Genomic DNA, 16,457 nt, shown 5'->3' with positions numbered 1-16,457 from the left:
AATAAAAGTCAATACGGCTTGCCTATTGCCATTCCCAGGATATAAATTATTGATATCAAGAATAATATTTTTTACTAGTAGAAATGTAATTGCTGATATCAAAAATTCAATTTCTGCGAGTGATGATGTCATTGTTGATATCAAGAATTAACATTGTTACTAGTGGAAATGTAGTTGCTGATATCAAAAATAGCAATTGTTACTAGTAGAAATCTAATTCCTGATATCAAGAATTAACATTTTAACTAGTGAAAATTGAATTGTTGATATCAAGAATTCATATCCTGAGAATGAATAAAAGTCAAAATGGCTTGCCATAGTATGTGTACACTGAATCAAACTCCACTGAAGAGAAAGTGTTTTAAGAGTGCATATTCCTATATTCACCGCTGACATGTACACTTGTTCTTACTGCTTCAGTTGAGTGAACAGCAGCAATCACTCAACTCTGACCCGCATTAAATGCTAAATTAGTTGCAAATCATTTAGATAAGCTAGTTACTTCTCTGAAGGCTGTTGCACTGTAAAAGTCAATGGTAATAAATCATTGTGTAACTGAACATTCAGTGAGAGACTGTAAATAAATAGCACAATAAATTGCATCATATAGCTGTATTTATTAGTGATGATGGGAAGAAAAGCTTCAACTGAACACTTCTCAGGTTCATATTTAATGTTTATGACAGGTTAAAAATGACAGAATTGTAGTAATATGTATATAATCTGCAGTATTTATAGTCCCTTTATTAATCTGGATGTTCATCACATTTTACAATAAACACATGTTTTTGTAACTACAAGTATTACTATTTCAATAAAAATTATCATTTGGTTTATGTACAATTAAAATAGATATATACAATATAATATAAAACGTGAATTCCTTCGATTCCTTTGTTTCTGAATCATTGTCATTGATAAGTACACACACAATGTCATACTGTCTTATGTTTCTAAAGTTCACAAAGCATGGTTTATTTGTCCACTTCTTTACATATTTGCAATGTATTATCAGAAACTCACTGACGTACACAACAGTACTGAACAAACTCACAGCCTTGCTTTCATTCCCTTCAAATGAAATCTGGCTTCTGCACAAGGGGTTTGACAATCACACATATTTCACTCTATTATAGTAGATGTGTTACCAGGGAATTTTTCTGGAGGGCTTTGCTGTGAAATAGACTTTTTAATAGCGGAGTACTGTTAGTTTTCTGACTGGCTCAAACATCGCTTCCAGAACTGAGTTTATTTCCCTTGAGCAGTGTCCAGGCCGTGCACGTCTGGGGCTTTTGGGGCAAAGTGTTGGCCATGATTAAATGTAATTTAATACAGAAGCTAGAGAACGGAGGTTTGTTCATGAGGTCTCGTGTTCACAGTGAATGAGACAACAAAAAAACCTTCATTATATCGTCTAGGGCTGCACAACAATTTAGTCACGATTAATCGATTCAAAATAAAAGTTTATGTTTACATACTATATGTGTGTGTACTGTGTATATTTATTATGTACGTATATATAAATACACACACACACATACTTCAAAGGCACATCAAAGTCCTACCGCAAGATTTGTTGATGCTTCCAAACAAAAAATGTCTGGAACATGCTACTTGTTAGGTTTACTGTTTATTCTTACCTGTTTGGTACCATTTGAGTTACTGAAATTTGAAAAATACTCTGTCTCCTACTTTGTCTTTTCCTTATAGCATGGTTAGATTTGTCTGTAAGTTTGTTTTGGCATTTTTTTAACTTGTGATAAAATCTAAAACTTTAGAGGTTAAGAACGTTACAACATTGCAGCCTATATGCAGCCATCGAGTACTACAGCCATATAGTGGCTATTGATTTCTTTGATATTTTTGTATTTTTATAGTATCATACCAAAGTCACCAAAATGTTAGGTTTGGGCTGTCTGAACTTACTAAAAATTTTTACTGAAGTAAAATAAATATTAAATATAACATAAAAATAGGCATATTTTACATAACATATGGTACTTTTAGAGGTAAATAAAGAAAAACAAACAAAAATCATAAAAACTTTTTTTTATCGAAGATAGTGATATGACGTTAATTTAAAAAAACAAAACAAAAAAATAAATTGGGATCACACCTGAGACCTTAGTGCCCAAATTTGTCCACGAAGGTCCAATTAAGGGCTGCTATACGAAGGCTGCTTCAGTTAAGCAGTTTCAGTCTGTCAGAAAACCAAACACAGCAGCTTGTGTAAACACGAATTATGCATTCACCTCTATGAGTTTCTGCACATCTTGCTTCGTCAGAGTCCTGTCCACGTTAAAGCGGTTCCTGGGGTCCAGCACGACAGCTTTGACCTGGACACACAAGTAAATGCTGGAGCTACAACATTCACCGGCTGGTTTATTCATTCAGTGCCAGTCACTCACCGTGAAGGCGATGAGCGTCTCGGACAGAGTCTGTCCTCTGCTTAAACACGTCTGCGCGATTTCCCGGATGATATTTCTTATAACGCCTTCAGCCTGAGTGCTCGACATCTTTACACAGCGACAACATTTAACGATAACGTTACAGAGTTTTGTCTTGAGATTGTCGCGGCTGACTGTTGTGTTGTGCGGCGCGGCTGTGGTTGTCATGGAGACGGACAGCGCCCGGATGGAAGAGAAACACACGAGTCTGTCACAAACACAAACAACCACACATTACAGTGTATTACAACACTACGAAGTCCTAAACAGAAATATGATATGTTAGAATCAAAAATGCGAAAATCTCTTCCGAATACGCACTCGTTGATAACACTGTATGTGTATGGCAAGCCGTTTTCATGTATATATTAAGGAAAAATATGTTAGATTTATATATAAAATATCTATTAAATTTTTTTAAATATGAAGAGTTTATTTGCAAAAACAGATAACTTTGTTTTTATAAATTTTCTTAAATCATGTTTTTATTGCGTTTATTATTATTTAATCAAAACAACACAACAGCAGTTTGATATTAATTGGAATGCAGGACAAAAAAAAAACATGTGTTTCTGCAAATGAACTCTTCATATATACATATATGTGTGTGTATTTATATATACATAATAAATATACACAGCACACACACATATAGTATGTGAACATAAACTTCTATGTTGAATCGATTAATCACGACTAATCGTTTTGCAGCCCTAATATCGTCTCATGTGTACACCTTAAACCTGAACACCACAGATAAGATAAATAGCAAGTGTATAGCAATCTTCATATTCTGTCAGGAGTCTGAAGCAGCAGCAGCAGCAGCAGCATTATTCCTCTGTCAGTCTGGGCTGGAGTGGATGACGAGGCCCCAGTCTCGCTCCATCTTGATGAAGTGGTCCGGCTCCGGCTCGCAGCTTTCCCCTGAGCTCTGTCTCAGGATGAGGTTAGGCAGCAGCGTGACCGCTTCAGTCTGGATCTCAGCTTCATGCTCCAGACCTAACAAGCCCATCAGAGGGATCTTCAGTTCTCCAGTCTCTGGGCTCCAGTCCAGGAATATCTGTGCTTGGTCTTGATCGTCTGGCTCATCCTCACAGGCGTTCACAGACAGCACTGTGTGCTCTTGTGTCCGGTATGGGCTGCTCTCGGCTTCGACAGCGGCTGGCAGCACGATGCCGTAATCTGCGGCCTCCTGTGGCTCAGAGTCCACGCTCACAGAGTCCTCCCCGTCCGGTAACGGAGGAGCGTGCTGCTGAGCGTAACACACCGCCGCTGACGAGTCCTCACCGCACACCAGCTGAGGCAGAGCCGACTCCTCTCCATACAAACCCATTTTGACCACGTTAACGATGATTGTTGGAGATTGTTGTTCTGGCTGGAAAGTGTGAAACCTTTCACTCATACCAACCACGTGCTGAAACGACAAGAGTACACTGTTACTTCAGCGCTGGTATAATGTGATCAAAACTACTGATTGAGGAGATTCCCCCCCTTCTATGTAAAGCGCTTTAAGTGCCCAGAAAATGTATATAAATGTAAGGAATTATTATTATTATTATTATTATTATTACTACTGTCAACTGATGACGACATCACATGATATGACTCCCATCCTCAAATAAACAGAATGATCTATTCTGAAACCCTTCTGTGATAATACTGTATTCATAGGCATCTTTCCTTTACATGAACCACTACCATTCGAAAGTATGGGGTTAGTAACAAAAAGTGTTTTATGCTCACCAAGGCTGTATTTATTTTTTAGTAAAAACACAGTAAAATTGTGAAATATTATTACTATTTAAAATAACTCTATTCTATGGGAATATCTGTTAAACTGTAATTTATTTCTGTGATGCGCAGCTGTATTTCCAGCATCATTACTCCAGTCTTCAGTGTCACATGATCTTCAGAAATCATTCTAATATGCTGATTTGCTGCTCGAGAAACATTTCTGATTATTATCAATGTTGAAAATTGTTTTGCTGCCCAATATTTTGTGGAAACTGTGATACATTTTATTTTTCAGGATTCACAGATGAATAGAAAGTTATTTTTTGAAACAGAAATATTTTGTAACATTGTGCAAATGTCTTTAACTGTCACTTTTGATCAGTTTAATGCGTCCTAATGCGAATAAAAGTATTAACTTCTGTCAGAAAAAAATCGTACTGACCCCAAACTTTTGAATAGTATTGTCTACCAGACATTAGTTGCACATTATTGTTATTTTTTAAAGAAATTAATACTTTTATTCAGTAGGGATGCATTAGATTATTCAGTAGAAACATTCATAACATCAATTCTGTCCCAGCCCGGCTGAATCTCTGGTAGCTGGAGGTCAAACAAGCCCATCCTCAGCGGTCTCTAAATATTGTGTTAGTAGCGTGAGATTTAGGTTTGTGTGTTTGTTGTAATACCGTGCTCTTGGGCAGTCTCTGTCTGTGGTCAGTGATGTAGCAGTGGACGAGTCCCGCGAGCACAACGAGGACACACAGACAGAGCGCAGACGGCAGCACGCCGCCCAACATAGCAGCCAGCAGCTGATCTCTGAACGGATCTACAGCAGAGAGAAACTCCAGCGGGTTACACATTAACACACACACACACCTTCACACCGTCTGGAGACTTGTGCATGAGGAAGTCCAGCTCCGAGCGCGCTGGGAAAACACCTCAGTTACAGTCAAGCATTGTGCATGAGCTGATAAAATGATAGGCTTCCTCAACAGTCACATACTGCTCAAACCTGTTCGCCGGGCAATCTGAAAGTGAAAAGGCTGATGGAGCTGGCTTACCTTTGGGCGTCTCGACGCACTGCCGCTCGCTGGGTTTGTAGGCCAGAGGCAGAGACTCCGACTGGGCCTGGACACTCACACAGATCCGGGTGGAAAAGTCCAGAGGGCCCAACGTCACGTTCCCATTTTTAAGAAGCATGTAGTTCTGGTAGAGCGACAAAGTGCAAAAGAAATGACTTTCCTGTTTGGCTAAGTGAGTGAGCGAGTGTTTTTCTGCACGCTCCTTTTGCATTATTGACACGCTATTTTGAAAATATAGTATTTTCCAGGCATAGTTTCAAGAAATGTGTTTAAGCAATCGAGAAAAACTGTACGTAAAGATCATGTTACATGAAGATATTTTGTAAATTTCCTAACGTAAATATATCAAAACTTCATTTTTGATTAGTAATATGCATTGCTAAGAACTTCATTTGGACAACTTCAAAGATGATTTTCTCAATATTTAGATTTTTTTGCACCCTCAGATTCCAGATTTTCAAATAGTTGTATCTCGGCCAAATATTGTCCGATCCTAACAAACCATACATCAATGGAAAGCTTATTTATTCAGCTGTTACATGATGCATAAATCTCAATTTCAAAAAATTGAACCTTATGACTGGTTTTGTGCTCCAGGGTCACATTTGATGCTGTCAAGCTGCTTTGACACAATCTGTATTGTCAGAAGCACTATATAAATAAAGGTGACTTGACTTGACTCACCGTGTGACTGCTCCTGCCGTTGAACACAGAGACGTTATAGATCATGTGTGGGAAGATCTTCCAGAGTGACTTCTCTTTCTTTGTCCTCTTCGTTCTCCATCTGAAGGGCCCCTTTATCGTGACGTTTATGTAGTTTTGCAGCACAGTCAGCTCCAGTAGCGGCGCGCCGAGGACCGCTGTGTGACAGAGATTGATTAGAAGCTAATGATTTGCTTTTACGAGAGTTCAGCGATGCCGCTGCTGTTAACTCTCCTGCAGCTGCTGTAATCACACACCAAGAGAAGCAGTATGCATGTTTATAACAGAGAAGTCTGTGTTTTACTTACTTTGTGTTTTACCCTATTTACTTTCCTAATAAACACACTAATGCTGCAATGAGTTCACGGCTTGTAAAACAAGCTCGAGTCTTTGTTGGAAGATCTTCTGGGAGCTCAGATTTCTCTCTGTTGACTGTTGTGACGGCGTGTAAAACTGAAACGTCTTAGCAACACTTCTCCACATATTTGAATAAATCCGGCATAACGTGCAGTCAGCTGGTCATAATCACAAAATAAACTTTGACAGGGTGATCCCAACTCAAGGTTTACTCGGAGATAATAACCTACTGGTTGTCCATTATCTCACTTATTATTACATGAAAAGATTGATTCGAGTTAAGTTATATTATACTTTTATGACACAAGAGGAAAGGCGATGTGTAAAGCTGAATTGAGCTGCCGGATTATTTCGCAGTAATAACCGTGCATTATCCTGCTATTTACACTGTTACTTATCAAATGAATAAATATGTGGTCATGAATTCTTGAGGAAATGTATTGCAGTGATTTTCGGAAAAGGCGGGGACTTGGTTCTGTGCATCAGCTGTTGATTGGATGCTGAGGAGTGGGCGTGGCTCTCGGGGGCGGAGTTTAATGATTTGCCACGAACAGTGGATAATAGTCAGAAATATCTGAATACGCCGCCTGTTTGTTGTGTCATTATTGTTTCATGTGCCACAGTGTTATTACTGGCATCAACAACACAGTCACACATGGATACAAACGAGTCATTTCTAAATCTAAGGAAGTAGAATCTGTATGTACAGTAATTATATACACCATAATCACTGCAGTTCTTGTTAATTCTTGCATTCTTGAGGCAGAAAGATTGTGAAAGCTTTTTACACAGTCTGAATGTGAAATGTTTTATAGAAGGTTTACTAACAATGACTGCATTAACTATGGTATTTTGGCAGGAACTATGTTTACTATGGTAAAAAAGGGAGGGACTGAAATTGTCTAAACATTCACATACAGTACATACAGCAACTCAGTGTCAAGCTGATCATTATTCATCTTCATACTTTATCTAGGCTCAAATAAACAATGATGAACAAACTACCAAAACAGCCATCCATCCACAATCTCAGGAAAAAAAAGAGCAAAAATTTTAACTTTCGGGCTACAACAGCCTGTCACTGGGGCAGAGCCCTAATAGAGACACCTTTACCTTTTTTACCCCTAAAGAGTGCATAAGAGTACACATGTGACCCTGGAGCACAAAAGCAGTCTTAAGTCGCTGGGGTATATTTGTAGCAATAGCCAACAATACACTGTATGGGTCAAAATTATCCATTTTTCTTTTATGACAAAAATCATTAGGATATTAAGTAAAGATCATGTTCCATGAAGATATTTTGCAAATTTCCTACCGTAAATATATTAAAACTTAATTTTTGATTAGTAATATGCATTGCTAAGAACTTCATTTGGACAACTTTAAAGATGATTTTCTCAATATTTAGATTTTTTTGCACCCTCAGATTCCAGATTTTCAAATATTGTCCTATCCTAACAAACCATACATCAATGGAAAGCTTACTTTGACCTTTTTTAATTGACCCTTATGACTGGTTTTGTAATCCAGGGTCACATATTACTACTGTAAGGTTTGACTATGCACCATTCAGGCTTAAAGAAGGTACAACGGTGTCTCTTTGAGGGCTCTGCCTAAGTGACAAGCTGCTGTAGCCCTATTAAGGTACAATGTTTGCTGTTTTGTCTGGCAGCACTCATCAGCAGACAGTGCACTCACTGTGGAGCGCGGGGCTGAAGCGGTGCATGCTCTCGGTCCAGACGGACTGCGTGTTTGCGCTGGCGGCCCTGACTCTGGCGTAGTAGTCCTCCTCCAGGTTAAAGGTCTGCTGAGACACGTCACATTCGCTCTGTGTGACGGAGGAGCAGTGCTCCACACGCCTCCACCTCACCCGCTCAGAGCCGCTCTCCTCCTCATCGCCGTAACTGCAGGACAACAGAATGATTCACGTCACGATAACAGCTCAGGGAAGCAGAGCACCTCCAGAATACTTGTGCGAGATGTTTTCTTTCTCCACTAACGTCTCTGTTCTTCATCATGTAAATACAATTGACTTCTGAGCTTACTGTCATTTCTTTCTCACTTTGGAATGTAACGATTAATTTCCTGAAATGAAGTAGCCTCACGTATGCAGCCGACAAATCCCACATGAAAAAGTACTATTAATTTATAGTAAATACTATAGTGTTTTTGAACCATACTATAGTAAAGTGTATTATACTGTATATATTATAGTATGTACAACACTTTGTTATTGAATGCTACAGCATACTGTAGTGAACTGACAAACTGTAATAAATACTGTGGTATACTTTAGTTTTTACTGTAGTGTATTGTAGTATAATATACCCTATAGCTGTAGAAAACTTAGTACAGTACTGGGTCAAGTAATTTGTTTATGTATTACCACAGCAACTACAGAATTACCACAACAAATTAATTCAAGTACTTTACTATAGTATGGTTAAAAAACACTTTAGTATTTACTATAAATTACTATAGTATGTTATCACCTCCGGAGGACGCAGCATTCGAAATGAGATGCAGCTATTCAAACTGGGTTGATATAGTTAACATACTAAAACCATAAAAAAACTAAAATTTTTGTTGCTTGAAATAAAATAAATATTAGCTGAAATTAGTGCTGTCAAACGATTAATCATGATTAATCGCATCCAAAATAAACGTTTTTGTTTACATAATATACGTGTGTGTATTGTGTATATTTATTATCTATATATAAATACACACACATGCATTACGTTTATATATTAAATATATTTATATATGATATAAATTATATGAATATAAATATATACATGTAAATATTTTCAAAATATATACTGTATGTGTGTGTATTTATATATGCATAATAAATATACACAGTACACACGTATATTATGTAAACAAAAACTTTTATTTTGGATGTGAGTCATTGTGATTAATCGTTTGACAGCACTAGCTGAAATAAAATAAAATAGAAAAATGTTGAACTTATTTTATTTCAGTGGCCAAGGCAACGCTTCTCATTTTTATTTAATTTGACGTAACTTGATGTACTAAAATAACAAAAATATGAAAACTAATACAAAATGTTATTACACATATATTAAAAATAATAATACTAAAAATGACAAAACACACAAAAAAGTGAGTCAAACTCAAATTGTTAATAAAAGTATGAAAATAAAAACTAATTCAAAACCTAAAACCCTAAAGACTACAGTAGTATTTTAATGATACTAAAGTAACACTAGATCAAAGTTTGCATAAGTTTGACATGTTTGTGGGTAATTTTGACATTTTAATTTGACTTTGAAATTGGAATTCGAAATTGCTTGATTCAAGATTTGCTCATTTTTGTCAATGAGATTTAAAGCTCCAAGTCAGTAAAGTGATTGCATTTTCCCATCAATACCACACTCTCAAACAAAAAGTACAAAAGATGTCACTTGGGTGGTACCTTTTCAAAAGTTACCCCATAAATGTGAATATTAGCATGTGTATAAGGACATTTGATTAGAAATAAATGACACTTGCTTTGATCGTTTAAATCGAATGCAGTGACACATTTTCGTGTGAGTCCTATGATGTTTGAGGCCGAGCGTGGATGATTCTCTGAGCACGATCACTCACATGGCGTACTCCACCGTGTAGACGGTGCCGTTGGCAGATCCTGCTGCTGGAGTCCACCTCACAATGTTCCTCAGGTTCTCGGAGTAGAAGTCAACATTACGAGGCTCAGGCGGTCGCTCAACTGATGACGCTACAATAAAGCAGACCAACAGTTACTTTCTAAGATTTGTATGCACACAGACCATGTTCAACGTCTTGAAGTTCATCTCATCTTATTGAATTGTATCCCGTTTTCAGAGCTTCACAGCGTCAGCAGGAAATGCAGGCATTGTTCAAATAAATCAGATTTCTTAAAACCACAGGAAGAGGCAGAAGAGAGAATCTGCTTCCTGTTGTTCCTGAAGCTGATGTTAAAAAAATCAAAGCATCAATGTGTGTATAACAAACAACACTAATAATAATCAATAAATAAAACAACTAATAACTAAAATACTAATACAAATAAAACCAGACAGGAGCTCCTGTCATTATATGAACTCATGCTTTAATGTGAAAACACATGTTTCTGGATGCTGTTTTATTATGTGCTGTAAAGCATCCATAAAAGAGGCTTGACTTTTTACACTTAGATTACACAAAGATTACACTTGACTGTCATAAAACAGAAAATGAACATCTTGGGTTGGGTTGAAACACCTCTCTTGAAATAGCTCCAGATAGTCTTGAAATGACAGATATATGTAAACTTCATTAGCCACAGTGACTGATATGGTTCTATTGTATATCGTTATTATTTAGTAATCACACATGACATTAAAATGAGAAATATAATGTCATAAATATCATGGCTGTGAAAGACTTAGAGGTTAGACATAACGAACAGGAGAGATCAATTATTTAAAAATAAGAAATCACAGACTCGTGCGTTGAGAGTGAGAAGAAAGATTTGTATATTTACCTGATGTTCTTGTCCAGAGCAAACACAGTGCGATCACTAAAACTGTCTCCATCGCTGCAAACTCTTAGTCGTTATCATTCTGTCCTGTTGTGGGCTTCGGTTCTGTGAAAGCTGAGTCTCTCTGCTCTGATCTCAGGTGTGTGTCAGGCGCACTGTACTGTTACTGTAGCGCCGGTGGGCGGAGCCTAACATTGGAAGAGCATTGGAAGGTTTCCAAGTAACGCCAACGCGATCTGATTAATATTCATGAGCTACGTCTTCGTGTTGTTTTCTTCAAAACTTTAACCCCTTCAGACCTGGATTTTTTTCACATAACAATTTTTTTTTATCCAGAAGAGAGAGAAACGAGTCTAAAAAACAAGATTTGTGCCAACTAATTTTTTTTATTAGATTTTTTTTTGATGTCCACTATAATGGACGCCAGGACTGAAGCAACATAAAAACCCTCATATTTTAACTATACTTAATAAGTAGAGTTTGTGCACACTAATGTTTGAGATTTTGAAAAGAACACATACTGTAAGAATGAACAATGCAATAAAAATGTGGAAAAAAAGGTAAGATGATATGAAGTCTCAAAAAAACTTATTTGATCCTTTTTGTTGGTTGAAGTGGGTGAATCTGAGTATATGTATAAATATCTTTGTGTGTGTGCGAATGTGTACTTGCTGATTGTTTTGATGAATATTGTGTGCATTATAGCATCAAGGCATCAGTGTGTGTGTTGCTGTGTATTCAAAATGTTCTTCACCTTGTAAATGACAGCGTTGTTCATCGCGGCGTTAGTTAATTGCTTTTCTCCTTCAGGGTAGTTCAGTAGCAGTGTGTGGTATGACAGCGGACTGGTTATACAGGTGTGACTTCATTACCTGCGCTCCAGACGGCATCAGTCCGCCTACGAAGGGCACTTCACAGTGAGGGCCACTTCAAAGTGCCCTTAAAGGATTTCACTGTGGATGGACACTTCACTCCCATGATTCTTTGCGCAGGTTTAATTATATGGCGATGACGCCTCCTTAATTGGCTTGGCAAGATGACACATATCGTCATATGACACTGAAGAATGTGTTTTTGTCACACTTCTCTTTGGCCAAATTTACACATTGGCATAAATTTGGCACAGAAGCGCTTCTGAAGTGGCTTTTAGCTGTCTTTACACCGGCTGTTTAAAGCTGCTCGGAGGTGGCATGAATGCATTTACACTGCAACGAGAGCCATATACTTTAATACTGGGGTGTGTCGAGCTGGCATCATTTAGTCAGGCTTTCATGCAGCATTATGTCTTCACACAGAATTTTGTGCAGGCATAGAGCAGCCTTAACTGTGTAAAGATGCACCGAAACTGTGCTGGCAGATGGCAGATGTGCTGATGACATTCTGTTTCTGGTCATGTAACTGTGTGGTTATTACAGGAGATTCTTCTCAGTTCTCATCAATGTATTCAGTCAACATAATGCAACGTTTAGTTCCTCTGTCTGGGATCTGAAAGTAAAAACATATCAAAGTACAAAAGATCTGTTCTCTCTTTTTTACACAAAGAAAATGGGAACAGACAATTATGGCATTTACCAACATTTTTTACATCATATACTATAGACATACAGGGAGGTATTATTTTAAAATAGACACTTTGATATACTAGGTAGCATACAGAAGAAAGCAAAACAGAAAATAAAATAAGAGTAAAATAAAGTGTTAACAAATAAATCTGTTCAGAGACAAGAATACAAGGAGTGTCATATTATTTGTAACACAAACAACTTAATAACCGTTTATATAAAAAAAAAGGCATTTCTTTCAGGAGGTTTATTGATTTTTCGCATTTTTTTGCTCTATTTTTTCAATCTCGAAAACACGTCAGAAACCGGAACCATTGCTGTGTGACTGTGTTCATAGCTAGTGTGGTGGGCAGAGCGAGGCTTCGTGAAACACTGAAACAGTCGAACCAAATGTGTCGAGGCTTCGAAACAATTCAACACCCGTCTCTACGGTGACACCTTGTTGTCATTCTCAAGTATTGCTCTGAAACAACATTGGCAGCGAATCAGTTAAAGGAGAAATATTATGCCCCTTTTTACAATGTGTAATATAAGTCTCTGGTGTCCCCAGAATGCGTCTGTGAAATTTCAGCCCAAAATACTCCACAGATCATTTATTATATTATTTTGAAAATGCCTATTTTGAGTGGAAGCAGAAACATGCTGTTTTTTGTGCCTGTCTCTTTAAATGCAAATGAGTTGCTGCTCCCCGCCCCCTTTTCCAGAATAGAGCTGCGCTCGTATCTGCTAAAAGCATCTGTTTTGGTTCTGATTATCATGTTTATCGCGCTGAAATCATGTGTTTTAAACCATATTAGTTTAAACTTCTGATATACGGTTTTCTGAGCGCACACATCCGAAGCACACGCACAGAAAGCGGCTGTCACAGCATGTGAGTACTAAACTAAGTTCTCATTCACACACAAGCTTACCTTAAAAACACACACGAGTTACAAAAAACAGTCGGTTATGTCTATGAAGGTACACAGCTGGGAAATAAATCGCATGTTTATTTTAGATCTGTGTGGCAGCAGCAATATACAGTAAATAAATCAATAAATGCACTGCTCTGTCGTCTCGTCTGAGGCTGGGACTCTAAACAGTGTTCTGTGCTCGTCTGTGCAGCCAAACACAGAACAGTTAGCATGCTTTGCTCAAACTTTCATCATGGCGTTAGAGCTGGTACACCGTTGTCGCTTGCGAAATCAAATGACGGCGCCGTGGGTGGAAACTTACAGATTAAGGGGCGGTAATATTATAATGAGATCCCTTTGCCACGTCACCAAGGAAGCGAAATCAGACGCACTCGTTTTCTCAGACGCTTTCAGAAAAAGGCTTCCCAAAACAAAGTTACTGAGTTAATCTTTTTCACGTTTCCTTGGTTGGTAGATGCACTTAATGGTTATTATAGCACTTAAAACCTGGAAAAGTCAGATTTTCATGATATGTCACCTTTAAGCGAATTGATGAATTATAATGTAATTAACATTAAGAAAAGACATCAAGCCACAACGCCTGGCAGTTTTTACAGATAAACATTTTTGTTTAAATATATTAATTGTTCTGCTGCATTAACTCCACTTTTATACTTTGCGGGAGTTAGATTGAGACAGATGTGCGATTGTGTGGTTTGTTCCCGACCCTGTCGATCAAAAGCAGATTCGGGTTTCTAAACACTTGTGAAACGCCCCGATGCTTTGAATCGCCTTAGTCACGTGACATGGGTGTTTCGAATCACACTTCGGAGCAGTGTTTCGAAACATCTGCGCTTCGGGATCTCGACACCGTGCCGAAACGTGAGTTTCGTGTCAGCCATCCCTACTTTAGACCTCCGGAGACTTAAGTTAAAGATGGCGTACTGGTGTTCTGTAAGGGGGCATGCAGAAACCCATCCAGTCAAAGATGTATTACAAAAATGTTGAGAGAAAAAAAACGAGAGCCTTGTGTCTTTTAGTCTAAAGCTAACGTCTGTTCATTTTGAGCTCATCTACCCCTAAACATTGACAAAAAAATAAGCTCTATGTCCAACACAAGTTTATGGTGCTTACACGTTTAGATCATCTTCACAAATCAACATAACTTTTATGAATTTTGAAACCTAAATATATTTGGCAGAAGTAAAGAGCTAAACGCAGGCTATAAACAAACTAAACCATGGTCACATGACTCCACCATCACCACCATTAGGATACAGACCGCTCTTTCAGATTTTATTTAAGAACATTTTCCCCGGAAATTTGAGCTAGAATAGTGTGATTATAAAGACAGTGAGGCTGTGAAAACAACTAGTGAGTAGATCAGACGTGTGATGTTTTGTTTAATGTCCGCCTTTTTCAAGACAAGTAAAAACTTTTTTAAAAAATCACAAGTGGATATTACTAATGTGTTTTGTCTTAGAATAAAATATCTTGAGCTAGTTTCAAAGAAATAGTTCACCCAAAAATTAAAACGTCCTCACCCTCTGATCATCCCAGATTAGGATGAGTTTGTTTCTTCATCAGGTTTGTAGAAATGCAGCACTGCATCAGTGTCTCAGCAATGGATGCTCTGCAGTGAATGGGTGCCGTCAGAATGAGAGTCCAAACAGCTGATAAAAACATCACAATAATCCACAAGTAATCCACAGCACTCCAGTTCATCAGTTAACATCTGGAGAAGACTAAAGCTGCGTGTTTGTAAGAAACAAATCCATCATAGAGGCGTTAATGTCTTGGTTGAATTTTCAGCAAATTTTTATTTTTGGATGAACTCTTCCTTTAACCACAGACCGTGCTTGAGTCTTTTAACCAAAAACCCATAAAAAAAAAAAAACCTTTGACTTCAGGGCGATGTTACCAAAAGTGCAAAAATCCTCCTATCCGGGTTTTGGCTTCCTGCATTTCATGGGCTCTTTAAACATAAACAGACTGTATGTCTGAATGACACACCCAGCGCCCAGCATCGCTGAGAGATCATCCCTGCATGCCACCTTACAGGGGAAGCTGCAGCATATCACATGACCCTCGAGCACCAGGGGGCGTCACTGTCCTGAGAATCAGCCCCACAAACGCTGATCTGACTCTGACCATATGCTGCAGCTCTCCTTGCGATCAGGGCTTCTGTGAGCATCTTCATGTCATGCTTTCACGGGTGTGTGTTTACTCTGAAGCGTGTCCCATTTGTGTTTGACCATCTCCTGTGACCGTCGTGAGGCCGTGTTGGATATGCTCTGTGTGTTCAGTGAATACAACAGCTCATGTTTACCTGTAACCGTCCAACCCTGAGTAAGATTAGAGCTGCTTATGTAGCTGTAATCAATTACCACAGGCATTCTATCTGGTTAGACATCAGGAATAAAAGCACCGAATAGAAGACCTATGAACTGAAATGATGTTGGAAAAGATGCAATAGACAGAGTAACTCAAACACTGTGAATTACACTCTGAGAAATCAATGCTTCTTTGATCTTCTTGAAGAAATGAGTTTAATCATGAGAACATACAGTAGGTTTCAGAACTATAAACGTCCTCCTCATTCCAAAAACAAAGATGTAAAAACTGATCATCTCATAATTCTAAAGATTGTAGCCAAAGCAGACTGTTTATGCAATAGTTCCAGGTCATATGGGTTTTTCTGGTAACGAGAAAGCAGATATCACTGCAAAAGAAGCACTCGACCTGAATATTTCAGAGTGTCAAATTCCTTTCTGTGATGTCAAGCCTGAGATAAACTCTTATATTAATGACATGTGGCAGATGGAATGGGATGAATGTCACGGAAATATGTTAAATAAATCCTAGTGTAAGAAAAATATTTTTTACTAATTTTAAATCTAGGTATGACCAAGTTGTTTTTACAAGGTGTCTTTTAGGCCATACAAGACTTGCACATGGATATTTATTAAGAGGTGAAGAACCACCATCATGCCTTACTTTCCTAACAAAAACGTTAATGTTTTATTAGACTGTGCTGTTTTCAATGTAAATAGACAACAGTTTTATTCAGAGGTGTGTTTAACTGATTTATTTAAAAATGTATCACCTGAATGTATTTTAGAAGAAATAACTTTTTGTTAATTGTATAGCTTGTGTAATTTATTCTGAGA

General features: G+C 37.9%; 2 protein-coding genes across 2 annotated transcripts in view; both read right to left on the bottom strand.

Annotated features, from left to right (window-relative positions):
- The window catches only part of cfap206 (cilia and flagella associated protein 206), a 20,833-nt gene extending 18,281 nt beyond the window's left edge, over positions 1-2,552 (bottom strand). The window contains exons 1-2 of the mRNA XM_016523666.1: positions 2,409-2,552; positions 2,253-2,336 (exon numbers count right to left, since the gene is read on the bottom strand). Of these exons, the coding sequence (XP_016379152.1) occupies positions 2,253-2,336; positions 2,409-2,516 (192 nt within the window). The 5' untranslated portion in view covers positions 2,517-2,552. The remainder of the gene's footprint in view (positions 1-2,252; positions 2,337-2,408) is intronic.
- A 677-nt stretch (positions 2,553-3,229) lies between these two features.
- Positions 3,230-10,924, bottom strand: LOC107717039 (interleukin-20 receptor subunit alpha-like). The gene is made up of 7 exons (XM_016523682.1): positions 10,836-10,924; positions 9,938-10,067; positions 8,021-8,226; positions 5,948-6,123; positions 5,243-5,387; positions 4,868-5,007; positions 3,230-3,861 (listed from the first exon to the last, which is right to left on the bottom strand). The coding sequence occupies exons 1-7, from the start codon at positions 10,885-10,887 to the stop codon at positions 3,289-3,291; spliced, it is 1,422 nt and encodes a 473-aa protein (XP_016379168.1). The 5' UTR covers positions 10,888-10,924; the 3' UTR covers positions 3,230-3,288.
- Between the last annotated feature and the right edge of the window lie 5,533 nt (positions 10,925-16,457).

The sequence above is a fragment of the Sinocyclocheilus rhinocerous genome, unplaced genomic scaffold, assembly GCF_001515625.1.
Source record: "Sinocyclocheilus rhinocerous isolate Xijiao unplaced genomic scaffold, SAMN03320098_v1.1 scaffold210, whole genome shotgun sequence".
In the NCBI taxonomy this organism is placed as follows: domain Eukaryota; kingdom Metazoa; phylum Chordata; class Actinopteri; order Cypriniformes; family Cyprinidae; genus Sinocyclocheilus; species Sinocyclocheilus rhinocerous.
The sequence above is the reverse complement of the archived record's forward strand: the minus strand, read 5'-3'. Positions and strand labels throughout refer to the sequence as shown.

Coding starts and splice junctions, on each gene's coding strand:
- LOC107717039 (XM_016523682.1), bottom strand. CDS start 10,887: ATGGAGACAGTTTTAGTGATCGCACTGTGTTTGCTCTGGACAAGAACA. Junction 8,227..9,937: donor TACACGGTGGAGTACGCCAT/GTGAGTGATCGT, acceptor GTTGTCCTGCAG/TTACGGCGATGAGGAGGAGA. Junction 5,388..5,947: donor ACGGCAGGAGCAGTCACACG/GTGAGTCAAGTC, acceptor TCGCTCTACCAG/AACTACATGCTTCTTAAAAA.